General features: G+C 43.5%; 1 protein-coding gene across 6 annotated transcripts; it reads left to right on the top strand.

Moving 5' to 3' along the window:
- Positions 1 to 348: 348 nt before the first annotated feature.
- Positions 349 to 27,546, top strand: Nrip3 (nuclear receptor interacting protein 3). Of its 6 annotated transcripts, none has more exons than XM_087571081.1 (10): positions 363 to 727; positions 1,134 to 1,269; positions 1,844 to 2,058; positions 2,534 to 2,694; positions 17,030 to 17,191; positions 17,812 to 17,894; positions 20,186 to 20,325; positions 23,612 to 23,664; positions 23,744 to 23,838; positions 24,471 to 27,546. In XM_087571081.1, exons 3-10 carry the CDS (start codon positions 2,013 to 2,015, stop codon positions 24,484 to 24,486), a joined length of 756 nt encoding a protein of 251 aa, XP_087427207.1. In that variant the 5' UTR covers positions 363 to 727; positions 1,134 to 1,269; positions 1,844 to 2,012; the 3' UTR covers positions 24,487 to 27,546.

The raw sequence follows: 27,546 nt of genomic DNA, 5'->3' as shown, positions 1-27,546 counted from the left end.
GTGAGCCTTTTCGACATGAAGGACCAGGCTGTAGTTTGCAGAAACTCAATGTGTGTGCTGAGGTAGGTGCCGGCCTCCTCACATCAACCATGCATGAGAACAGTGAAGGAGTCAGTCTGGCAAGAAAAGTCTTTGAGAGGTAAGGGACCAGTGGGTACTATGGCCACAGATTCAATTGCAGAACACAAACCCCACTACAGCAATGAGCCCTGAATTCACACAAAGGTTCCCAGCTCCAGCCACGGCCCACTGGTTTTTTCAGCATCACTTGATATGGGTAAATTCCAGTTTAACCAGACAGATTTTGCTTCCTGGTGCTCCCAGGGGGAGTCCAGCTCTGACAAGAGCCCCTTTCTTCTGTCAGAACATCCTCAGTAACGACTAACAACAGGCTGCAAGACTGAGTCGAGCTGTCTCAAGAATTCCAACTCCTTCCCAGACCATCTAGCTGCCTGGCTTCTTTCTTGAGGAAAGATGTCCCAAGCCGAGCCACATGGGCCATCTGTGCTGGGCTGTTCCGACATGCTGCCAAGAACGGAGGCACCGGTCTAGACAGACAAGGCAGGGCCGTCTTTCACAGTTCCCTAGGTGAACAACCAGGCAGAGACCCAGGCAATAGGACAGAAAGGAACCAGGGCAACCACAATGAAAGTGTGCCAGACTGGGCAGCCCCGCCTGTTCTCTGACTGTGGAAAAGCCCCCAGCCCTGGGACAACCTTGAAGCTAGGTGAGTAGCTTTCTTTGTTTCCTTACAAGCAGTCCGTGTGCTCCAAAAACTAGGGCAGGCATGGGAGGGAGGGCAGAGGGAAATGAGCAGGTCCTTGAGTTGAGAGGCCAGCTATTCCAGGTCTGGGAAGGCCAGCACAGGTTCTGAAGAGAAATCCCGCAGCTCTGCCTCTTGTTTTCCTGAGACATGACCTTCCTTTTTGTCATGCCTGTATGAGTGTTTACTGATAGCCTTCTTGGTATTGGGGGTTTGATGCTAAGCAATCAGGAGGAAGCACAACTACATCAGAGACGTCATCTGAAAGGAACAAAGATTGAGCTGAGGTCTAGAGAAGCATAGATCACTGATGAAGGTGAGAGGGGCATCCCACTCAGAGGGCACTCAAAGGCAAACCACTTGGCAATAGGGAGAAACTCAAGATGCTGAAGGGCAGAAAGAAGTCACAGAAGAGGGTGCGTGGGTCCTTCCGTCAAGAGCACCTTTTGGGGTGCTTTTAGCAGGACTGAGAGATGATGGTACTTGGAGAATACTTTAAGAGCACGGTAAGCAATGACAAGGAAAAGGCCAGAGACACTGGGTGGCAGATTGGGTGGTTTGTGTATTTGCCTGAATAAAGGGGAGGTGGTGAATGTCATCTCACAGCGCTATCCTTCGCCGAGACACTGCATTGTAAGTGTTCCTTCTAGTATCCAGCTCACAAATATAAAAGCTCAGTGTCATTATTGGTGCTCTCAGGATGCAGCTCTTTTCTGATTCCTGCCTGCTTCTTTCAGGTGAAGAAAAGTGTGGTGATTCCCACATGTAGAAATGCGATTTCTACTAAGTCATATGTCAGACTCCAAACCAGAAGGAGCAGAACATTCCTTTTAGAATGGCTAGAAAGTATGAATGAGTCTCAAAGAAAAATGGCTTTCGATTTTCCCGAAAGGGTGCATTACACCTCCTTCCTTCAGTGTAAAAGATAGTGTTCACAAAGAAAATAAACAAACAACACACACACACACACACACACACACACACACTCCAGATGCTTTCTTGGTGTTCTTAAGAGCAAGTGTACTCCCAGACAAGACTTTAGACCAGACCTGCCTCCCCAACCTCTGGTGCTGGTTTCAGACAGAGGGTGCCAAGAGGAGGAGGGGTCCCCGGAAGGCCCCGCTCCAGCGCATCCTCCTGGCCCCCTCCGAAGTCACGTGGTCCAGTGGGTGGGGACCGACCTGAAGTTGGAGGAATCCGGAGCTCTCCCAACTTCGGAGCCCAGAGGTGCAACTCTGAGAAGCCCAGCATGGCTCAGCTGTCAGTGATCCCGGGATCGGCCGCTGCATGGACAGGTGAGCCGAGAGCCCCAAGGCGCCGACTACGGTGGAAGAGGCTAGGTTGCTGGAGCACAGGGCCGCACAGCCCATTTCATGCAGTGCATGCAGGGCAGGGCAACCCACGCGGGAGAGGGGACTGTTGGGCAAGCGGCTCCGCTAGACCCTCAGCGCCCCCGGGGTTAGTCGGTCCTCCTCCGCAGGGTGCCCCTAGCTTGCTTTTTCCTCAGGTTGGGTGATGGAGTGGAGGTTAGTAGTTGACCCTAGATAGACCCCACCCCGTTCCTGAACCTTGCGCCAGAGGGGCGGAGCGCTTCGCTGGCCACGCCTTCTCCCGCGCGCACTGGCTGTTACCCGTGACATCACGCTCGGCTATAAAAGGCGCGGGAGCCGGCTCCCGCCGGAGGTGTCCAGGAGCTCGAGGTTGAGGGCTCTCCGGAGGGACGGACACCGGGCCGCCCGGCCGCGGACGTCTCAGCGATGTTTTACTCAGGGCTCCTCACCGAGGGCGGCCGCAAGGAGACAGACATGCGGGAAGCGGCGTCCCTGCGGCAGCAGCGCCGGATGAAGCAGGCGGTGCAGTTCATCCACAAAGACTCAGCCGATCTGCTGCCCCTGGACGGCCTCAAAAAGCTGGGCTCGTCCAAGGACACGGTGAGCTCCCCACCATCGGCCACGCCCGCCACGGGCTTCTGGGCCGCCACTGACGCCCAGGCCCTTGCTGCCACTTTCACTGAGTCACCCGCCAGGCCTGTCGCTGTCCGCTCCCTGGCCGGTGCTCAGCAAAACTCCTCCCTATCTCACATCCCGGGAGTCTAGTAGCTTTCCTTGCTTGTTCTCCCTTGTCGCAGTCTCCTCCCTCCCAACTCTCCTCCCTGTCCAAGGCAAAAAAAGAGACCCTGCCCTATTGCCCTCAGATCTCCTTTCCTCTGGCTTATCCAGAATCTTTAATTTGGCTCCTGGAGCTCGAGCCTCTTAACGAAGTCCTGGCTCCCACTGCCTCCTCACAGGCTGCGTGGCCAGTTCTGTGTCCCAGACTAAGGTGACTAGTGGGTGATTGAGAAACAGTGAAGAGCGAGGTTTCTTGACAGTTGCTGATCTCTACGACTTTGGTTGATTCTATTGCACCCTCCTCCCCGCCGCCCCAAATCTATTTACTTTAGTTTTGGTCTTAATCTACTTTTGATTTTCTACCCTGGGCTGGGGAGTGGGTGAGACAGGTGAACAGGGGTCAAGCTCAAATCTTTCCAGAACCTAAACATCTCTTCACCACTCTCAACTCTCCCTCTTCTAGTCTTCCCTCTAAAGACGGGGAAGATGGAGGAAGCCCTGACTGCTTCATCTCACGGACCAGTTAATGCACGCACATAGTTGGAGCTGGGGCTGTTGCAGCCTTTTTATTTCTGGCAGTATTATTCTTGGTATTAAGTAGAAGCTCAGGACGTGGGCCAGAAATCCAAAACCATATTGTCCTCCATCTATTGAATAAGGGTGAATGGCTGAGGGATATGACCTATATATAATTCTCTCCCTTTGCTCACAAATTTATATGTGGCTTTGTAGCTTCATTTGGAGTTATTGTCGCTGCTGTTATTTTGAAAAAAATTTTTTAAATGAGAATATATATATATATATATATATATATATATATCCTAGACTGGCTTGAATCATATCACGTTGGCTTCTAATTCCTAATTCTCCTGTCTCAGCCTCATGACTGCTGAGATTATAAGATGTGTGCCATCGCTCCCACGTTTGATATTTTTATTTATAGTTTCCTTATTATCTGTGGAAAAAATTATGAAACATCAATTAAATGTCTTTTGCAGTAGAAATAAATGCTCTGGGTGATCTTTCTAGTATTTTTATATTTTGAGCTTCTGAAATACTTAATTATGGTTGCTGGCCTTGGTTCACTGAAATTGCTATTTCTGGCCCAGGATGGCAACAGAGGCAAGAGCTGCTCCTCCCCCATCAATAGTTCTAACAATTCATCAATACCAAAGATTTTCCCTGCCTGCCATTAGACATTCTTATGAAGGGAAAGTTACTCCAGTTACTTTGGTCAGTTTTTAAAAGCTGTTTTTCTGCCTTAGCCTGGGTTAAGTCCTGTTACTTGATCTAGTCATGTGACACTGAGAGCGATGTGATCAAAGTTTATTCCTACCAAAGAGATAGCTCTCTCTCTTCCTCCTTTCACTTTAAAGCAGTCACGATTCATTTGGCAAATTCCGTCAGATTCTTCTCACCTTCAGACCAAAGTAATCCTAATCGATAAAGTGGGGGTTTTATTAGAAAAATCAAAATGTGGACTTTTAGAATGCTGGGTCTAAGGCACCGATGTTTGGTTTGAGTGGCTAAGAAGTTCCCTTAATGGAATTACCACAACATCTTCTTCCTAAGCTTCCACATACTGCTTCGAACTATGTAAGGATAATTCTTTTCGGACTCCTTTGTCACAGTTGAGCTGACAGCACAGCTGGAGGCTATAAGGAGGATGCTTTCAGAGTACAGCCATGGGTATGGCACACAGTGCTTCACTCTGAGACCCTGAACCATAGTTCGCACTTTCTGTACCCCATTTTCATAGAGTTAATTTCCCTCTCTCACTGTTCTCACACCTTTAATGTGCAAGTTACTGAAGGAGGAATCAGAACACATCCCAGAAACCAAGGCTGACTGAGGGAGGGTGGGGAGAGCGACAGGGGTGGGTGAACCAGCGAGCTTGGTGCGCTCTTGAAACTGATGTTGCAGCCTCAATATAATCTCAGGACTTTAGAAACACATCTTATCAACTCATTTCATGGACAAGACAGATCATGCCAACTCCATTTTCTTCCACGGTGTGAAATTTGAAATTTCAGTAACAGTAGTTTTAAAATTAACAGTAGTTTTTTACTTGAAGTAGTTTATACCAAACAACCCAATAGAAAGGGGACAGAAAAGGGAGCTGCGACAAATCACACTCTTGATGCTGGGGTGTGAGCAACGTGGATTATTTTTCTTCCTGTAAGTACCCCTGGCTTTAATTATGCTGCTGACTTTTCTGAATCATCTACCTTCTACCATGCTGTCTTTTATTATCATGCTAATGATTGTGGTTCAATAGCAAACACTGTTTAGCAGATGGCATCTGTAAGGCGATCAAAGATGGCCGTAGTCTCTTGGCCCCAGGGTAGTGCCTTTGCCCAGTTCCTTTGTGTGTGGGGTTGGCTGCTATGAAATCTGCTGTGGAAGTGAATTGTAGAGTTTACGTCTGGCTCCCTTATTTTATCATTCCAGTACATTGTGGGTTTTGTATTAAGAAATAAAACCAAATTTATGAGCCATATTATATTTGACTTTGGCAATAACAGAGCTAGACAAAAGCATCTTTATTCTTAGAGTTTTGCCTGTTGTCATTTTTCTTGTTTTGGTTAGTAAAGGTTCTTGTTGCACTGAGGACGTTACTCTTTGAGAGCAGTACGCCATGTGATGATGTGCTGTGTTTCTTGCATGATGTTGTTCCTGGCCCGTCTGGCTATAGCCCTCCCTTCCTCATAGCAGAGAAAGATTTCTTTCCTTCCCATGTTTGAGTCTTCATACAGCCAAAAAGCTTTAGCCAAACTAGCTAGAACTAGGGCCAGGGGGGGTGATAGTAAAACACAGTGAGGGAAACCGATTGTTAAATACCTGATGAGAACAGATCTCTGTCAATTAGAGAAGCTCAGTCTGGTGCCCTAAGATTAGCTACCTATAGTGCCATAGGTCTAGGACTGGAGAGCTTCGTAGCCTTAGAAGGAGCTTTGAAAGGCCAGTGTAACTATAGCCTCTAGAAGGGTACCTGGGATGGGATGTGGAGAGTAGGAATGGAAGTTGGGGGTGGATATGATCAAGATGCATTGTATACCTGTATGCGACTGTCAGTAAATAAAATACTATTTTAAAAGATTACCTTTATGGAAATATTGAGGGAAATGAGGGGTAAAATATGTCAGGAAAGAATGAATGTTCTGGGCAAAAGATACAGCCAGTATGCTGAGAGGTGGTGGTAGCTTTAATCCCAGCACTTCAGAGGCGGAGGTAGGTGTATCTCTGAGGTTGAGGCCATCTTGTTCTACACAGTAAGTTCTAGGACTGCCAGGGATACAGAGAAAACCAGAGAGAGAGAGAGAGAGAGAGAGAGAGAGACTGAGAGAGACTGAGAGAGACTGAGAGAGGAAGGAAGGAAGAAGGAAGGAAGGAAGGAAGGAAGGAAGGAAGAAAAAGAAAAGAAAACAACCCAAAAGACATAGTAGGTACCATGGTCTGGCCATCAGGATGCTTCCTAGAATTAGAGAGTTGAGAGAAGACCCATGTTGCTATCACAGAATGAGCAGGAGTGTGGTAACAGGAGATAGTAACAGAGACACAGTGATAAGCATTGAACCAGAGCTTTGAACATTCTAGGTAAGTCTCCACCACTAAATTACATCCCCAGACTCTGACACTCATTTAAAAACAAACAAACAAACGCCAAACTTAATTGTGGTCACTGTACAAAGGATGGACTGAAGCATAAAAGTCAGAAGATAAAACTAGGAGGCTGTTGCTCTATAGATAGAAAATGATGGTAACTTGGTTAGATCAGAGGAAGTAAAGGTGAGGAAAGGGATGCTGACTGTAGAGGTGGCTGAGAGGAAGGAGCAACAGCACGTGGGAGGGAGGGGAGGATAGGAAAGGGGTCGAGAATGCAGAATGCTCAGTGCTAAAGAGCATTTGTGGGCTGGAGAGATGGCTCAGCGGTTAAGAGCACTGACTTCCAGAGGCCCTGAGTTCAAATCCCAGCAACCATATGGTGGCTTATAACTATCTGTAATGAGATCTATGCCCTCTTCTGGTGTGTCTGAAGACAGTGACAGTGTACTTATAGATAATAAATAAATAAGTAAATCTTTATAAAAAAAAAAAAGAGCACTTGTAGCTGACTAGGGTTCAATTCCCAGCACTCACATGGTGGCTCACAACCTTCTGTAACTCCAGTTCCAGGGGATACAAATCCTCCCCTCTTTTGGCCTTTCTGAGGTAGACAGACATCCATGCAGGCATAATACCCATACAGATAAAATAGAAATTAAAAGAAAAAGAATGTGTATGAGTTGGGTACACTGCCTATAGTTCCAAGCTACTTAAGACTAGACTGGACAACACAGTGAGATCCATCTCAAAACTTAATCAAACCAAACCAAGCCAAGTAAATGGCAGTGCCATTTGCTAAGGTTGTCAGGAAGAAGTTCCTGACCAAACATGGAGCTCAAACCTCCCTTGTTACTGTTAAAGAAAGAAAGGCCTAGTGAGATTAGTGATTTGCTCAAGGTAATATACGACAAGTGGTAATTTGCTAAAAGTAGAAAGCCTTCATGCTGCGATAATTAAATAGATGAGGTTGGGAAGGAGGATAAGTGGTAGTTAGTAGATCTTGAATGCTAAATTGAGAGAATTTTTGTTTGTTCCAGCTGGCAAGAGAAATTGTGAGGGGAAGAGATCATGAAAGTAATGTTTTAGGATTACGGATGCTTACAGTTAGCAGTAGCAGCAGAAATATATGAGAAAAAAGATTGTCATTCACCAAAATAGGGGGGAGAGGGAACAAACAAACTTTATGGGAAATCTGGGCAGGGCAGAGTGAGTCTGAAGTGAGTGTCCAAGTAGAGGAGCACAATTGGGTCTGTGGGCCTGAAACTCAAGACTGAGCTGTCCTTGAGCTGGAATCCTTATGAAGGTAGCAATTTATGCAATGAAAGCAGATAAAATTGCCCATGGCAAATATGTAAAGTGAGAAAAAGGCCAAATATAGAGCACTGAAGAATGCTGACATTTTAAAAAGGAGCAGAGGTAGACAAGACAAACAGAAAGATGGCTTTAGACGCTAGTTAGAAATGTTCAAGAAAAAAATACAATGTTGAGTTTTTTGCAACATCTCTGATGACAAATGTGGAAGAAATCCATTAGTAGTTAATAAGTTAAATTTGTATATGTTTGTACAATAATCTCAAGATGATAGAACCAAGTATGGGTTGGGGAGATGCTCCAGGTTTTTAAACACACTGCTCTTCCTGTGGACCTGAGGTTACTGGCGGCTACCTATACCTGGTGGTTGCAACCACCTGTAACTTGAGGTCCAGGGTATCCAATGCTCCCTCTGTTCGCTGAGGGCATTTGCACTCTTGTATAGGCACTCTCCACCCAAAAACATAACTGCAAATAGTTCAATAAAATAGATTTAATGCACTGAGTAGGACAGCTGTGAGGGAAAGGGTGTTAAGCAGGTGTGTTGGTTATTTTTCTTGTTACTGTTCCAAAAGGAAGTTTAGGAAACAATGATTTATTTGTAGATAGAATAAAAGTGCAGTCCATCGTGGTTGATAAGGCATAGTAATAAGAACTTGACCCATTGTGTTGCAGACAAGAAGCAGACGTGCACTCACACATGCACACATAACTACATGTACTTAAAAATTAAATAAATCAATTACCACGTGTGTGTATGTGTGTTATATATGCATACAAATATATACTTTAGTTTTTGCATGTTCTGGTAGATACTTTAGTTATCTAATTGGTTTTCCATTTTCAGTCCTTTTCTTTTTGACTTTCTATAGAGATTAAGCTAAATTATTTTCCAAGGTCTCTTGAAATAAGGATTGGCTGTTGGATTTCACCAGTAAGATACAGGGGGGAAACTGCTAATGGAACTTCTAGAGACACAGCTTTCCTGACAAAAGGGATAGAAGGCATTAGGATGGTTCCCATTCTCTCCCCTCTTCTTTTGAATGTGGATGTAATGCCTGGATCTAGGGGACCTTGCTTATGACCATGGGGGCATGTGTAAGAGAAATGAAATTGTTAATCTGCTGAGTTAATGTAGACTGTGTCCCCTTCAAATTTCTTACTCCTTTAGAACTCCACTAAAACCTCTGTAAGCTGGCCTTTCTTATGGCTGCACTCTTTCCTATGATATGGGATCACTATATTTCTAAATAAATGGTGATAGAGAAATGTCCTTTTTCTTCAGAAAAGCTCTCGCTATATTGTCTAGGCTGATCTTGAACTTGTGATCCTTCTGGCTCAGCCTCCCGATTAGCTGGTGTGCATCGCCATGCCCACTCCTGATTTATTGATTTTACTAGTATGTATCAGTCTTCCTAAAATGGATTAAGATGGACCAGCAAGATGGATTAGCAGGTGGAAGCACTTGCAACTGAGTCTGATGACCTGAGGTCCATCCTTGGGATCCACATGCTGCAGTACATGGGTATACACACGCACTACAGTTGAATAACTCTTGAATGGGTAAAAAATTCCATTCTCTTATTCCTTCTGTCTTAGCTAGGGTTTCCATTGCTGTGGGGAGATACTACAACTCCACACCTACTCCAGCAAGCCCACACCTCCTAATAGTGTCACTCCCTATGGGGCAAGCATTCAAATACACCAGTCCATGGGGGCCATACCTATTCAAACCACCACACCTCCTCATCATATTCTCTCTCCTGTTATATAACCATGTTGAACGATTATTTTGGATCGAATCAGCATTTACTGTTCTATTATGACCATGTTCATATTGTTCACTGCTGAGACAAATGTACTATGATATTTTTCTTTGTTATGTATTTTTCCAAAATTAATTCCTTGAGTTTTTCCTTTACTTAACTTTCAATGAGAAACTGCTTTAAAATTACAAACGATTACAAGTTCATTAAAAAAAATAGATTAAAACATAATTGCATCATTTCCCCTTCCCTTTCTTCCTTTTATTGTTTTCGAGACAGGGTTGCTCTGTGTATAACCCTGGCTGTTTTGGAACTCGCTCTGTAGACCAGGCTGGCTTCAAACTCACATTGATCTGCCTGCCTCTGCCTCTGGAATTCTGGGATTACAGGTGTGCACCACCATTGCTTGGCCCTTTTCTTCCTTTTCCTCTCTCTCTCAATCTCATGTCTTCTTTTTTAAAAAAATAAAAATAAAAATTTAAATAAAAATAAAAAGTACAACCCTATCAGAATGTATGTTACTCATATGTACATGACTTGGGGTTTGCTACTTGGTATTGGATGACCAATTAGTGGGGAGGGAGGAGCTCTTCTCAGGGAAGACTTTCTCTCTCTCACCTCTTTCCTAAGCTGCCTATATGTAGTTCTTTGGCTAAGGTTGGCCCCTGAGATCTCTCTTTCCTTGTTAGCGTGTCTGTTGGTGGCGTCCTTGTCCAGGTCTCGTTTACGCAGTCCTGTGGAGATTTCATGGTTGTAGCTTCTCTGACACTTCTAGACGATGCAGTCTCACAGCAGATTTCCTGTTCCTCTGGTTTTTACGTTCTTTCCACGTCCTCTTGCTCAGTGTTCCTGGAGCTCAGGGGCAGGAGCTACGTTGTAGATGTGTGAGTTCTCGCTGAGCATCACGTGGTCATTGGTCTTTACGTTTTTGTGGGTGTGCTTTTCTGTAATACTCTGTCTGTTGCAAAGAGAGTGATGTGTGACGAGGTATGAGGTACTGACTCTGGCACAGGACATGCGACTCTTTGTTTCTGAGACAGTCTCAGATTGCCCAGGCTCATCCTGTACTCACTATGTAGCTAAGGCTGGCCTTGAACACTTGATCTTCCTGCCTCCGTCTCTCAAGTGTTGGTTGGGATTAGAGAACCTCCACAAATCAGTCATCCAGTGCTGAGTAGTAAACCCCAAATCATATACGTATGAGTAAAATTATACAGACTGAGAAGGACACCATGCTTGATCCATTTTTTTTTTCCTCTTTAAGACATTCTTCCTGGAATCCCATTTTCTCATTTCATTTTGGTCTGGTTGCTGTTGATCTTAATAGGCAAACTTTTAATCCAACATTGCTTTCAGGATTTCCTTTGCTGTTCTTTTCTATTGAATCCTTTAAAAAAAATTTTTTTTTTGGTTCTTTTTTTTTTCGGAGCTGGGGACCGAACCCAGGGCCTTGCGCTTCCTAGGCAAGCGCTCTACCACTGAGCTAAATCCCCAGCCCCCCTTTTAAAATTTTTATGTTATGAGTATTTTACCTACATATCTGTCTTTATGCCATGTGCCTGGTGCCCGCTGAGGCCAGAAGCTGGCATTACATTCTCTGAATCTCGAGTTACAAAAGGTCATGGGCCATCATGTGGGTACTTAGGAATCACACCCAGGTCTTCTGGAAGAGCAGCCAATACCCTTAACCACTGAGCCATCTCTCCAGCACTCCTGCTAGACTTTTGGAGGTATTAGTCCATTGTCTGTTTTTTTTTTTTTTTGTTTTTTGTTTTTTTTTTTTTGTTGTTTTTTTTTGGTTCTTTTTTTCAGAGCTGGGGACTGAACCCAGGGCCTTGCGCTTCCTAGGTAAGCGCTCTACCGCTGAGCTAAATCCCCAGCCCCCATTGTCTGTTTTTACTGCTGAGGACTCATCTTCATTCTGGTTCCTAAGCCTTTGTATTTCTGTCATAATTTTCTCTTTGGAAGCTTTTGGGATTGCTGTCATGATATTTCACAGTGGTGTGATATCTTTTTTGTCTTTTATTTTCAGTCCCCTCTCCCCACTGAGATGTAATATGTTGAGGTAGATTTTCTCTTTCTTTCACTCTAGTAGGCTTTGCCCTCTGTCTTTAAATCCACATCCTTCAGTTCTTCCTTAGTGTGGAACCTAACACTCCAATAGCTGTTATACACATCTGAAAAGCCAACTATTGATCAGTTAGTCTTTTAAATTACCGAGGTGTGTCTGAAGCAAGTGACAGTGCACTCATATACATAAAATAAATATATAAATCTTTAAAATAGAAATTACAGAGTAAGCTTTTAGCATTCTTCCCAATTGTTTGGGTCAAGTGGGAGTCATATGCAGGCTTTAAGTGTTTCTGTTTCCATCTCTACTCACACCCCCAATAGTAGATGTTCTAATACCTCTGTCTGCTAAGCTTCGCCTGGGTTTGGGGCTAATTGAGAAAGCTGCTTTTGATATGGATACCATTATACATGTGATAGCTCAAACATAACTTTCTTAAGTTATCAGTACAAGTAACTTTTGTTATTTGTGGGTTCTGTATCCACAGACCCACTCAACTATAAGATGCAGATATTTCTTAAAGTGTTTATTGGAACTGGAGAAGTGGCACAGCAGTTATGAGCATTGGCTCTTCCAGAGGGAAGTTAGTTCCCAGTGCCTATCCTGGTCAGCTCACACATTTCCTCATTTCCTTCATTGGAGCTTCTTCCTCTTCCTCCCCAAGGATACGGATTTATAACCTGCTTTGCCAAGAATCAGTGTATTTTGGGAATCTATTTCTTCTCTTCACTGGTGAGTCATAGCTCTGACTCTCTTCTTTCTTTGAAATAGGTAAGGTAGCTTATAATAAAAACTTTTCCTCTGCTAGCCCCTTCCCCAGGAACCTCCTAGGCGCTGGACTTCTAAGAGTAACATCTTACCCTTTGAATCAGGGGAAGGATGTTGTTGGTTGAATCTTGGGGTTAAGTGCTATCCTTTGAGAGTTTTGAAATGTTATTGTAAAGTGGGCATAAGATATATGTGTATAGAAAATTTCTCAGGTCAAATGACTTAAATATGAATATATATGATATAGAAACTCTATTAAGTTCTACTGAAACTCAAACTTGAATGTACATCTGCCATTCTGTTTCCTACCTAACATTAGGCTTGTAAATGTATATAGGGTCTGGTCTGTTAGGTTTCTTCTTGGTCGGTGTCTGTTTTAGACCCTCACTTTCTTGTTCCTTAAAAAGTGGGGCTATAGCTTAGTGGCAGAGTGTTTGGCTGTATGAAAATACCAGCATACCCAAGATTAAATCCTCAATGCTGTAGGAGAACGTTGAGGAATGGAAGAGAGTAAAGAGGAGAAAGAGGATGAGGAGGGAAGTAGGTAAATGAATAACAAGGTAGGCCAAGGGATACCAGTGTTTTAAAGTCTAGAGGCTATCAGTGAGGATGATTCCTGTGGGCTTTGCCTGGTTCCAAAATGTGTATGTTATGAGGTTTACTCAGCCATGACTGTCTTCCTATTCTATCAACCCTGTTGGTAACTCCACTGTCAGAAGATCAAGGACCACAAGGCATGTGCAAGATAGGTATGAAAAGTAAGACTATAGGGGTCACTATAAGACTATAAGAGGTGACATTTAATATAGCAATAAGCAGAGCTTCTGAGCACCCATGACAATGAACTGCCCTTTCTATAAGGTACTGACTTACAGTTGTCTAGGAAAACATAGAGATCACTTATACTAGAATAAAGCTTCTTTCTCTCTAATTGCCCTTGTAAAGGGAGGAAGGCAGAAGAAGTCCACATCACCAGGGTCCTTTGATTCTCCTAAGCCACAGTTGGTCTTATATCTGTGTATTAGTTACTTCTCTATTACTGTGATAAAACACTATGCATGCTGATAGGAGCCTGATATAGCTGTCTCCTGTGAGGCACAGCCAGAACACGTCAAATACAGAGGTAAATGCTAGCAGCAAACCACTGAACTGAGAATAGGACCCCCGTTGAAGGACTCAGAGAAAGGACTGAAAGAGCTGAAGGGGCTTGAGACCCCATATGAACAACAATGACAACCAACCAGAGCTCCCAGGGACTAAGCCACTACCCAAAGACTATTCATGGACTGACCCTGGATTCCAACTGCATAGGTAGCAGAGGATGGCCTTGTTGGGCACCAGTGAAAGGAGAAGCCCTTGGTCCTGCCAAGGCTAGACGCCCCCCAGTGTAGGGGAATGTCAGGACAGGGACGTGAGGAGGGGGGTGGTTGGGGAGAGGAACACCCTTATAAAAGAAGGGGATGGGGGATGGGATAGGGGGCTTATGTCCGGGAAAACTGGAAAAGGGAATACCATTTGAAATGTAAATTTTAGGGGTTGGGGATTTAGCTCAGTGGTAGAGCGCTTGCCTAGGAAGCGCAAGGCCCTGGGTTCGGTCCCCAGCTCCGAGAAAAACAAAAAAAAAAAACAAAACAAAAAAAAAAAAAAAAGAAATGTAAATTTTAAAAAAAATCCAATAAAAAAAGGGAAAAAAATAAAACATTATGACCAAGGCAATTTATTGAAGGAAGGTTTATTTAGGCTTAGGGTTCCAGAGGGATATGAGTCCACTAACAGACAGGCATGGTGATTGGAGCTGGAAGTGAAGGGGCTCATATCTTGAACTACAAGCATGTAGCAGAGAGGGCACAGCGGGGATATCACAGGGCTTTGAAAACCTCAAAGTCTGCTCCAGTAACAGACTTCCTTCTACAAGACCATATCTCCTGTCTTAGTCACTGTTCTATAGCTGTGAAGAAATACCACAACTAAAACAACTCTTATAAATGAAAACATTTAATTGGGAGCTTGCTCAAACAGTTTCATAGCTTTATTACAGTATCATCATGGTGGGGAGCATGCTAACACAAATGGTGAAAGTTACATCCTGATTGGCAAGAGGCTGTGGTGGTATAAGGAGTGGGATGTGAGTGTGTGTGTATGGGGGGGTGTGGGCTTTTTTAAACCTCAAAGCCTACCCCACAGTGATACACTTCCTCCAAGGAGACCACACCTTCTAGTCCTATCAAAGAGTTCCCCTCCTTGGTGACTAACCATTCAAATATATAAGCCTATGGGGGCCATTCTTACACCTCCTAAGCCTCCCAAAATGGCACTAGCAACTAGGGACCAAGTATTCAAATGCCCAAGAATATGGAGACATCTCATGTAAACCGCCACATTCCATTCTTCGCCCCTTATATTCTCAGACCCATATCATAATGCAAAATACATTTAGTCCAATTTCAAAAGTCTCCATACTCTTTGTTTCACCAGTCCAACACTTTTTAAAGTGCAAAGTCTTGTGAGGTCTGAATTGAACCTCTTCCAGGACCTCTTGAATGAGACTCCAGAGGTGGTGATCGATGCAAAAGCAAAAGGAGTTTAATTCCAACATGTCGGGTCCTCCTACTACAAGGGGAGATGACCCTGAGCATACTCTAACAGCGGGTTTTATACCTTGCAAACAATTGGGGCAGAATTCAAACAATTGTAACTAGGCAGGTACTATCGGTGGGGCAAAGTGACCTTCAAGCTGGCTTGTGGTCAGTGGGCCATTCTGGACTTTCCAGGATGGATGGTTGGGAGTCAAGGTGGGGTTATTTGGGAGTCACAGTGGCTTTGTCTGACCGTTTGGCTGGCAGTTGCTCCAGGAACTAAACTAGCCTTACCCTCCCTGGAAGGGAGGGGTCTTTGTGCTCGGAGGTTTGTGGTGGAATTTTCCCACTGGCCTGAGATTGACCCCAACTCTACCTCTTTCAGTCTCTTCTGAGACTCAAGCCAGTCTCTTAACTTTAAACCCTCCAAAATCAAAAGGCAAATCACATGCTTCTTACAGCAGGGCAAACTCTAAATCCTATAATTCCATGCCTGTTGTCAAGGGCTTAGATGGTTTTGCTCCTCCAGCTTTGCTGCCTGCAAAAAGAGATAAATCTTTCTCTCAGACTGGTTCTGGTCCCTCAGAGCTGGTCTCATTGGCAGACATTTCTCAGTTCTAGTGTCACCAACATCTTAAGTCTCAAACACAATCCAGCTTCATCTCACTCCATGGTCTCTTGGGACCTCCGTGCAGGGACTCCCCTGACACATGCCTGGCCTCAGAGGCTTTCTGAAACCAGAGGAAGAATCCATGGCTCCTTTAAAGCTGACAACAATGTGAACAACACTGTTGAGTTCTGCTCTCAGGTTGGAGTCAGCTTCCTTGAATAACATTTGCAGAAGCTTTTGATGTTCTTTTCTAGAGGCAGAAAATCCCTTAGGCTTTTTCCTTTCACAAGGTGGGAGCTTAGTTGGGTGTGGCCTTACCCTGAGGACACCCTTCCCTTTTCCAATATAGACTTTCCTTCATTCCTTATTTCTTTCAACACAAGCCCTGGCTGCAACATTAAGTTTCCTTGTGTTCTTTTATATTTGTGGCTGCACATTTTATATTTTTCTGCCTCACTTGGTCCTTTTATTGAAGATCCACATAAAAATGACTACTAATAACCATTTGAAAGAATCAGTATTAGGCTGTCTTGGAATTTCCTCTGCCAAAGAAATTTGTCTACAACTTTGCAATTTAGCCTTAGAAAAATGTTTAGGACAAGGGCAGAAAGCAGCCACATTCTTTGCCAAAGTACAAAACACACAAAACAGCATCTAGCCCAACTCCAAATAATGTTCCCCTCTGAAACCTCTTATACTACATCTACAGTCCATATTGCTCTGACATGTCTATCTCCCAAACTATTCTTGTATGGCCTCTTAAAATACACCAGAGTCTCCATATTCTTTCATGGTCACTTTTTAGTCCAAAGTTCCAAATTCTTCCACATTCCTCCAAAAATACAACATGGGCACACCTGTTACTGTAATAGCCCTCTCTCTGGTACCAAACTGCTGTCTTTGGTTTCTATTGGTATGATAAAACACCATGGGCCAAAAAAACTTGAATCTATTTTAGCCTACAGATCCCAAATCATCACTGAGGAAAGTTAGGACAGAAACCTAGAGGCAGGAACTGAAGCACAGGCCATGGTGAGCTCTGCTTAATGGCTTACTCCTCATGACTTGCTTAGCCTGCTTTCTTAAACACCCCAGGATCACTTTCCCAGGGACAGCACTACCGGAAGTGGGATGAGCCCTTCCATATCAATTGTCAATCAAGAAAATGTACCAGAGGCTTGCCAACCTGATGGGGACATTTTCTCAGATGACCTAGGCTGTGTCAAGTTGACAAAAATGAAGCAGCTTGCTCTGGAGTCGGCTGTTATATGTTGGTTTATAGTACCTGCCCTGACAATACCAATGCCCACCTCACCTGACGGAAGAATAAGAAGCAAGGTTGGAGCTGTTATGTGAAGTTCCTTCATTATGTCTGTGGAGCCAGGAGTCAGGTACTGGGAGAGCAGGGAGTGCTCTGGCAGTAAGAAACCTCTGCTTTCTATCCCTCAAGCAACCTCATAACATTCTGCAGAGGCGCCTCATGGAAACCAACCTGTCTAAGCTCCGGAGCAGCCGTGTCCCTTGGGCCTCCAAGACCAACAAATTCAGTCAGACTAAGTCTGAAGGGCTAAAGAAGTGTGACGATGATGACATGATTTTAGTGTCTTGCCAGGTAAGAGGACATCTTTTTTCTAGAGTTTTCTTAAAAGTAGGATTTGAGGGCCCTTTGTGATCTCAATAGTTGGCCCTCTCCTCAAAACTTTATGGTATTTGTTAACATGGAATTAATAAGTGTGTTTTAAAGTTCTATATACTAGAAATGCATACACTATTTTATGTGTGCACATTTGAATGGGAAGAAATATCAAAGCTTTTTATCAGGTTTACAAAGGATGTATAGGATCTTTTTAAAGAGCTGGCATGTAGTTCAGTGGTAAAAACAAAAACAAAAACAAAAACAAACAACAAACAAACCAATAAATCTCATCTAGCATGCTCAAGACCCTGAATTTGCTCCAGAATGATTTTTTTAAAGATTGTATATATGATGTTTAGTATATAGAGTTAAACTCCCCAAGTCCTTTATGGGTATTCTGTCAGCCTTACATTTAGTTAGCAGGAGAAAGAGTCAGTCAAAGACAGATTTAGCAGTGGGGAAAGGGGACAGCACAAACCAACCAGTTGGAAGGCTGCTCTCAAACTGTGTGTCATTTGACATCTGCCGACTGCTCTCTGTCTCACTCCTCTTTTGCTTCTCTAGAGCCTATTAAAGAGTATGTTTCCTTCCCACAGTGTGCTGGGAGGGATGTGAAAGCTTTGGTTGACACTGGCTGCCAACATAATCTCATCTCCTCGGCCTGTGTGGACAGATTGGGGTAAGTAGTCATTTGTGCTGGGTGGAAGTCAGATGTAATTATTTTTCTTGCTTGAATCTGGTTTAAGGTTATAATGCTTGTATGTATCCACAGAAGCAAGAGAAACACGCCAAGTTTTTCTCTAGTCCAGAACCAGTTCCCATTAATAGAGGAGAGTGTTGCAATTTGTCAGACAATGGAAGAAATGCAGGGAACCTTGGGCCTTCTGTTAATTTCCACTTTCTAAATTCTGAGCAGGCTTTAGAGTATGGAGTGAGAGAGTGCAAGACTCTTGCTCAATATATACCCTGACTTGATTCTCTAGACAGCAAGTTGTCCTGTTGTTACCCCAGATGTGTAGAAGCCAGCATGGCTTTCTCTAACTAGAAGAGAGAAGTCCTTCTGGACTGAGAAAGCCATTTGTACCTTGCTGCCATTCCACTCAACCTTCCCTGCTCCTCCTTCCTCCTTCTTCCTCTTTCTTCCAAAGTACCAGATGTTCCCTAAGGTATCTTGCCTAGAATCAACCTAATATTATTCCCCATAGTTTTCTGTAGACTAGTGATTCTCAACTTTCCTAATGCTGTGACCCTTTAATACACACTTCCCCATGTTGTGGTGACCCGACCATAAAATTATTCTTGTTACCACTTCATAGTTGTAATTTTGTTACTGTTATGAATTATAATGTAAATATCTGTAATATAAATTCCAGTGGTCTTAGGCAATCCATGTGAAAGGGTCATTCAACCCCTTAAAGGGGTCATTAGCCACAGATTGAGGACCACTGCTGAGACAACAAATTATTCCTTAGACCAAATCTCTGTAATTATTTAGACAGACCAAGTGGCCTATTTAGAACTGTAGGGTGATGTCATACAGCTGAAGGCAGGTACAAGATAGAACAAGGCCTGTCACTGGACGAGAAGGAAGGATGAGCGGGAGAAAAGTTTGAGGGTAGAGGAGGAGACTGGAAAGGAAGGAGACTGGAGAGGAAGCCGCCGAGAGAACATGGAGGCGGATATTAAGATTCTACTCTGTACCTTTACAGATTGTTATGAATATTCTTAAGGGATGGAAGTGTATAGGGCTTTGTAGGTTCTTATCAATTGTATCAGAGGCTATTGTGTTGTGTGTTCTTTCATGTAGCACTTTAAGTTTAAGGGAGTGTGTGGCGGCTAGAGACAATGGGCCGCCATGGTGCAGGACCTAGTGGAGCTAAAAGATAGTGTTATTTTTTTTATAATTTTACAACAACATAGAACTTCATCTAAAACATGCATATTCTCAACTGGGCTTACCCAGGGCTTCATTTCAGTACTTAATGGCTGCATTACATGATCCAATTCTTCTATATCTGCCTAATTCTCACTCCCCACCCACTGTTGTGACTCTCTCAAGTTTATTCTGTGAATTATTTTGTACATTACTGTTTAGGATTGGGGTAGATTCCAGGACTCAAGTGGAAAGAATCTTAAGGTTTTTGTCTTTGTTTTTTTTTTAATGTAGTGAAGAGATGAGGTATGTACAATATGATGATTTCAGAAAGACTAACGATGTCCTGGTGCATAATTAGGCAGCAGACTGCCATGATTCCGGAGGAATTAATAACCATCTGTAAGACTGCAATTAGCTTTCTTTTGGATGGGCCTTAACACCAAGAGAGGAGATGGAGGAGAGCAGTATTGGCACAGAAAGTCTATAATTAAGTATTTATCCTCCAGCCCATAATAGCTTGGGTGCTAGCTATTCCAATCAGCTTATGTAATTGTGTGAAGCCTTGGTGCTGTTCCTTTCTTTCCATCCCAGCAAAGGCAAGGCAAATTAGGGAGGACTTTCTCCACAATATTCTTTGCTGCTACCAGTAACAATATTCTTACCAAACAAGTGCCTGTCTCCATTAACCTTAAAGACTAAGACAATTTTATGACAATCCATTGAAATAGAAAGGAGAAAAATAGACCTTGAACAAAGCCATTTCTAAGTTAGGATTAATTTGCCCTCTGATATCTGTTATCCACAGATGGGTAAAAAGACGCATTAATTAAACTATCTCACACACATAGGGATATTCCAATGCAGAACAAAATTCTCTAAATGTGTCAACTCCTCTCTGCACAAATGCAGGTAGTGATTTAAGCTTCTTAAAAACAGGAAACAAATCTCATGTTTTCTTTTGTTTTCCCAAGGCATGTTTAGGAAGAAAGGGCTAAAGCAAGTATAGGCTGGCTAGCCCAGGAAATCCCTAGAGGGTCCGATTCTGAGACAGAAAACTTGCCAGTGGGTTTATGACAGCTTTCTCTCTTTTTCAGACTAAGGGACCATGTCAAATCCCATAAGCACGAAGGAGAAAAGCTTTCTCTACCCCGGCATCTCAAAGTAGTAGGCCAGATTGAGCACCTACTGATTACAGTGGGCTCTCTCCGCCTGGATTGCCCAGCAGCTGTGGTTGGTGAGTTAAGTTGGGGGCTAGACCTATGGGTCTAACATAAACCCTCCTGAGGTCTCACCCCTATAATACTGACTTCTACAAAATCCAAGATTCCCATTTCCTTATACTCTACACCTTTGTGATAATTTTACCCTTCCAAGTGCTGGGATTAAAGGCAGTGCCCGTACCCAGCACATTTGTTACTGTTTTGAGACAGGGTCTCTCTCTATAGTCCTGTCTGTTCTGGATCTCACTATACAGACCAGGCTGTCCTTGAACTCACAGAGATTCTCCTATCCCTCCTCCTGAGTGCTGAAATCAAAGGCATGTACCATAAAATACATTTATTTATCTATCTATTTATTTATTTATTTCTTACTTACTTACTTACTGACTGGGGGCTAGAGAGACGGCTCAGTGGTTTAGAGTATTTTCTGCTCTTTCAGAAGACTCAGATTAGGTTCCCAGCATCTAGATAGGATGGCTCCCAGCCACCTGTGACTCTAGTTCCAAAGGATCTAACACCTTCTTCTGACCTCCTCAGGCTCCTGTACACGTGTGGTGTACATACATACTTAGGCACACACACATAAATATTAAATAAATCAATCTTTGAAAGTAGAATGGAGCGGTGGAATCACTCAGTGGATTGAGATAGGTGGCCTGACAGCCTGAGTTTGATCCCCAGAACCTACACAGTGGAAGGGAAAACTGACTTTTGCAAACTGTCCTCTAATCTCCACGTGTTCCGTGGCACAGGTCTGCCTCCCACAAATAAACACGTGAAATTAAAATGTTTAATAATAAGTATACCTGATCGCAGAAGGCTATTTTCATACATGTATGTAAATGCACTCTCTCACTCTTCGCTGTTCAGTTAGCTCCCACTGTCACCCTCCCATTGTCACCTCACTACTACTTTATGTAATCTGTGTATGATTGTATGTGCCCTTATGAAAGAAGACATACAGGGGGCTGGAGAGATGGCTCAGTGGTTAAGAGAACTGACTGTTCGTTCATAGGTCCTGAGTTTGATTCCCAGCAACCACATGGTGGCTCACAACCATCTGTAAATAAAGTAAATAAATCTTAAAAAAAAAGACATACAAATAGAGAAAAGATGAAGTGTCTGTCTTTCTGAAACTGATTTAATTACTATGATCATCTCCAGTTGCACCTGCTTCCCTACAAATGACATAGCTGCATTCTTCTTTATAGCTAAGAGAAATCCCTTATGCAATAAGCAGCAGGACAGACTTTTTCTACATTTACTTATTGACTTGTTTGGGGAGGGTGTGCTCATATGACATGACACTTTTATGAAGTGTCAGAGGTTAGGTCTTTCCCTCCATTATGCAGATTCCAATGACTGAACTCAGGTCATCAGATTTGACAGCAAGCACTTTGCCCACTGAGCCATCTACCTGCCTAAAGACGGATTTTTTTTTTTTATGTATAAGTTAAACTGTCCCAAAAGGCACCTTTCTTGAACTTGTTACTGGTGACAAGATCCTCTTACTCCTCTGCCACAAGTGCCTGTGTGCCAACTCTCCTCTATGCTTGAATGTTCTGTGTTAGACTAAGTACCTGCCTATATTTCACTGAGGCCTCTCCTCTACAGCAGACTTTGGTTTGGATTTTGGCTCTTACTTTTTAAGCTATAATGACCTGAGAAAGTACTCAGTAAGCTATAATGACCTGAGAAAGTACTCAGTAAGCTATAATGACCTGAGAAAGTACTCAGTGAGCTATAGTGACCTGAGAAAGTACTCAGTGAGCTATAATGACCTGAGAAAGTACTCAGTGAGCTATAATGACCTGAGAAAGTACTCAGTAAGCTATAATGACCTGAGAAAGTACTCAGTGAGCTATAGTGACCTGAGAAAGTACTCAGTGAGCTATAGTGACCTGAGAAAGTACTCAGTGAGCTATAATGACCTGAGAAAGTACTCAGTGAGCTATAATGACCTGAGAAAGTACTCAGTAAGCTATAATGACCTGAGAAAGTACTCAGTAAGCTATAATGACCTGAGAAAGTACTCAGTAAGCTATAATGACCTGAGAAAGTACTCAATAAGCTATAATGACCTGAGAAAGTACTCAGTAAGCTATAATGACCTGAGAAAGTACTCAGTAAGCTATAGTGACCTGAGAAAGTACTCAGTAAGCTATAGTGACCCGAGAAAGTACTCAGTGAGCTATAGTGACCCGAGAAAGTACTCAGTGAGCTATAGTGACCCGAGAAAGTACTCAGTGAGCTATAGTGACCCGAGAAAGTACTCAGTAAGCTATAGTGACCCGAGAAAGTACTCAGTAAGCTATAGTGACCCGAGAAAGTACTCAGTAAGCTATAGTGACCTGAGAAAGTACTCAGTAAGCTATTGTGACCTGAGAAAGTACTCAGTAAGCTATAATGATCTGAGAAAGTACTCAGTAAGCTATAGTGACCTGAGAAAGTACTCAGTAAGCTATAATGACCTGAGAAAGTACTCAGTAAGCTATAGTGACCTGAGAAAGTACTCAGTAAGCTATAATGACCTGAGAAAGTACTCAGTGAGCTATAGTGACCTGAGAAAGTACTCAGTGAGCTATAATGACCTGAGAACGTACTCAGTAAGCTATAATGACCTGAGAAAGTACTCAGTGAGCTATAATGACCTGAGAAAGTACTCAGTGAGCTATAATGACCTGAGAAAGTACTCAGTAAGCTATAATGACCTGAGAAAGTACTCAGTAAGCTATAGTGACCTGAGAAAGTACTCAGTAAGCTATAATGACCTGAGAAAGTACTCAATAAGCTATAATGACCTGAGAAAGTACTCAGTAAGCTATAATGACCTGAGAAAGTACTCAATAAGCTATAATGACCTGAGAAAGTACTCAGTAAGCTATAGTGACCTGAGAAAGTACTCAGTAAGCTATTGTGACCTGAGAAAGTACTCAGTAAGCTATAATGATCTGAGAAAGTACTCAGTAAGCTATAGTGACCTGAGAAAGTACTCAGTAAGCTATAATGACCTGAGAAAGTACTCAGTAAGCTATAGTGACCTGAGAAAGTACTCAGTAAGCTATAATGATCTGAGAAAGTACTCAGTAAGCTATAATGACCTGAGAAAGTACTCAGTGAGCTATAGTGACCTGAGAAAGTACTCAGTGAGCTATAGTGATCTGAGAAGGTACTCAGCGAAGTTCACCGATGTTTACTGGGTACTTAGCTGGCTGGTCTGTTGGGTGGGTGGATGGATGGATGGGACAAGTGAATCTAATGGTGTTTAGGCTGATGTCTGACTTTTACTGTTTTTGTTAGATGACAATGAAAAAAGCTTGTCACTTGGTCTCCAGACTCTTCGATCCCTGAAGGTAGGGCTGACTCTACTTTTCCTTTGATATTTCCTCTCAGAGACAGGGACAAGTGACCAGTGATCCTTCTTTGTTTTAGTGTATCATAAACTTGGACAAGCACCGGCTGATGGTGGGGAAGACAGACAAAGAAGAAATTCCTTTTGTGGAGACAGTTTCTGTGAATGATGACAAGTGAGTGCATGAGTTGGGGTTTTCTCAGACGGTGTATAGGCTTATAGCCCACCTTTAGCTTTCAGTCACAGCAGAAGTCAGCCCTTCTCCAGACCAGAGTTTACTGTCCCACAGAACTCTGTAGCCTACATGCTATGTAAATATGGATGGCACACAGAGTGGTAGAAGAAACTAACAGCCTTTTAAGGTGGTGGTGGTGGTGGGTGGTGGTGGTGGGGGGGGGGTGGTGGGGGGGGTGGGGGGGGTGGTGGTGGTGGGGGTGGCGGTGGTGGTGGAGGTGGTGGTGGTGGTGGGGGTGGGGGTGGGGGTGGCGGTGGTGGGGGTGGTGGTGGTGGTGGGGGTGCTGGTGCTGGTGCTGGTGCTGGTGCTGGTGCTGGTGCTGGTGCTGGTGCTGGTGTGTAACAAAGTGTCGGTATGTAGCCCAGGCATGGAATGGGGTATGAGTTGGGAACAGGGCATTGAGATAAGGTTTTAGTATGTCGCCTGGTCTAGCTTTAAATTCATGAGCTTCCTGCCTCAGCCAAGTGCTAGGATTATAGGTATACAAGAGACATTTTTAAACCCAAGTTAATTGGCCTTCAGATTAACTCCTTTGAATTTATTATCAATTATTTGTTTCTTTCTCGTTTCAGCACCTCAGAAGCATAACTGCAGCCTGAAGCATGTGTGCACGTGCACTCACACCAGGTTGACAGATGAGACAACTGGGTTCGAACCAAATACAGTAGCAACTTGCTATGGACCAAGTCCTTCCCTCCAGTACATCCTGCAGGGGCTTCTTCCCACTCAGACCTTTCTAGACTATAGTCTGTGCTTAGAGATCTTGTCTGGTTAATGGCTTAATGGTTAAACAGACATTGTTTTTTTACTTCTTTGAATATTTAATTTATAGACTTTTTTTGACACTGCCAGGTCTTATTTGTGGCCTATTCCTCTGCTTCTTCCAAGAATTTGCTTTTTATTAATCCAGTGTAGGGGCTGCCATGTTCTATTTCTCCACAGAAAACACTTGCTTTTTTAAAATATTAAAGTATATAGTAAATAGGAGCTTCCTTTCAGCTGTTTCAAAGAGGTGTAAAAACATATCTTGATGTTAGAGTCTCTTTTGAAGTAATTGATTTTTCCAGGGTGAGCTGATTTGAAAGATGTTTCAGAGAGATCATCTGGTCCAGACATTTAATTTAAACACAAAGACAGGCAAATGAATTGTCTAAATTCACGTATTGTCAGTGGTAGAAGACAGCCAGAATCTGGGCCTGATTCCAAACCAAGGCTCTTATGCTGCTTCATTTGTTTCCCAGTCTTAAGAGGAAGGCAGGAAGGTTAAAATGCAAAAAAGGAGGGGTATTGGCGGCGGCTTAGTGGTGGAGTGCTTGTCTAATGTGCACACGGTCCTGGGTTCACTCACAGCACTAGAGATGAGAGATGGCTGCTGATTAAGAGTGCTTGCTGCGTAAACATGGAGACTGCCATTTGGATCCCAGCACCCAAACAAAAGCTAGGCATAGTCACACACACACACCTGAGACCCTAGAACCAACAGGATAGCCAATGGAACTGTCTAGCTACCACTAACCAAAAGAGGGTAGGGGAGGGGAGAAAAAGGAGGGGGTGTCTCCAGAGTTCTTGCCTCAAAAGAACCAAGTATGGGAGAGGAATAGAGGACACCCACGTGTTCCTCTGACCTCTGTGAGCATGCATAGGTGCACAGCTCCATGCTCTCATACAAATTCCTACGCTTACTCAGACACACATGGACACACAGCACAGGAGAAAAGTGAGAAGTGACAAAAACAGGCTATGAAGATGAGATAGTCTCTCACAGTGAACAAGAGAAGAAAGAAAACACAGATAGGAAGGGATATTATTAGTTCCTGAGATACCATTGATAATGTAATTGTCACTATGGGATGTTGATTACCCCTAAGAACCAGTCAGAATTTCTGTCTGTCTTGTTACATGTCACAAAGATTCAAGTAGCTGGAAGTAGAGACAGGGAAAGGAAAAATTAAAAACCAAAGTAGGCCAGAATAGGAGGAGGTGATAGTCCTCTGGGTGGGAAAGCTGACCTGGGAGACTTTCCTGGGATTGAAATGGGGAGTGAAACCTCCGGGCAGGGAAGTGAGGATGGGCAAGCCCTCAGTACAAGGAAAGAAGAAAGCTAGCTGACAGCATTAAGAGCCAGTAACAGCTGGCTGTGGCATGTGCCTTTAATACCAGCACCCAGAAGACAGAGGCAGAGAGAGGTGGGCAGATATGCGTATGAGACCAGCTTGGTCTACATATTCAGTTCCAGGTCAGTCAGGGATAGTCTTAAGAGACAAAGATAAAAATAAACAAATGAGAATAACCTTTATAACTGCTTTTTTTTTTTTTTTTGCTATTGTGTCATCTCAGACACAGAGGTGCCTGCAATGGAATCTTCTCTTCATTTCGGTTATAGAAATATTTGACTAAGTCAGAAAAATAGCTAAGTATAAGTAATCCTTCAAGATTACCCTTGGCTCAGAGCAGTTTGAGAACTTCGAATCTTGTCTTTCCTAGTGTCCCAACCTTCAGCCTGGCCATGAGAGCCCCCTTATGTGGGAGGAACACGCTCCTTCCCTGAGGCCCCTGCACTTTCGATCATTACAGCATCACATCCGCCAGCTCTTCTCTTAGGACAGACTGGAGATGTCACCCTCATTTCCCTACTTGAGAGCTCTACCTCAAGCCTGGACTCTTGGTTGCAAAGGAAGCAAACTACTGGCTCCTTCTAGTGTCTCTGGATTTCCTGAGGGCCAGTAAGGTCAGGAATTCTCAGGTTCTTGAAAGAGGCACTGATTTGGCCCTTTGCAGCTCAGCACTGTATGGCACCAGCGTGAACAGATGGCCTTTACTCTTCCTTCTTGTCTCTGGAAATCATCAGTCAGTTGTTTTCTAGGAATAGAAACAACGGGTGAACTGGACTCCGTGTCATAGTTCACTCAGTTCATTCACAACATCTGAGTTTTCTAACCGAATTATTTTAATGCCTAGGCATAATAGAGATACCATAATAGAGATAATTATAGGAAGTCTTGGGTTTATTAGTGCTTTTTTGTTTTGTTTTTGAGACAGGATCTTATTATGTAGGCTAGGCTGGCCTGAAACTCAGTATGTAGATGAGGCTAGCTTTGAACTCACAGAAATCCACCTGCCTCTGCCTGGTCACTGATGCTTCTTAAATGCTGCCAAGTTTATTACTCTTGCTTTTGGGGGGCTGGCGAAGTAAGGTCAGTAAGTTTTTCATAGTTAGAAAATGGTACTTTTTCTTAGGTGTAAGAAAGTGTCTACATCATGGTTCTGAGTCCCTGGGAAGGAGTAGCAGACCTGGCTCATTCCTTAATAGACACCACATCCAGGAAGTTGAAGACAATTGTTTGGTATCTCTATGTTCCATTTGAGGAAGGGATGGATACCTTCTGACTTCCCTTTTTTCTTGCTCTGCACACAGCCCACTAGTATGGTTTTCTGTTCTTAGCTCAGAGTATCTATAGACTGGATTACTAGCTGCCCTTACTTTTGTGTAGTAGAAATACCGTTCAGGCTGGGGACTTGGAGGAGATGAACTGGCTCCCTCCTCCTGTTGCCAGGTCCCTGCAGTAGCACTTTATCTGCTCAGGACTCTGGCTGTACTGGGCACATCTGTGACACTGATGTATTAATAAAGTGGGATTGTTCTCCGTG

The sequence above is a fragment of the Rattus norvegicus genome, chromosome 1, assembly GCF_021556685.1.
Source record: "Rattus norvegicus strain SHRSP/BbbUtx chromosome 1, alternate assembly SHRSP_T2T, whole genome shotgun sequence".
In the NCBI taxonomy this organism is placed as follows: Eukaryota; Metazoa; Chordata; class Mammalia; order Rodentia; family Muridae; genus Rattus; species Rattus norvegicus.
The sequence above is the reverse complement of the archived record's forward strand: the minus strand, read 5'-3'. Positions and strand labels throughout refer to the sequence as shown.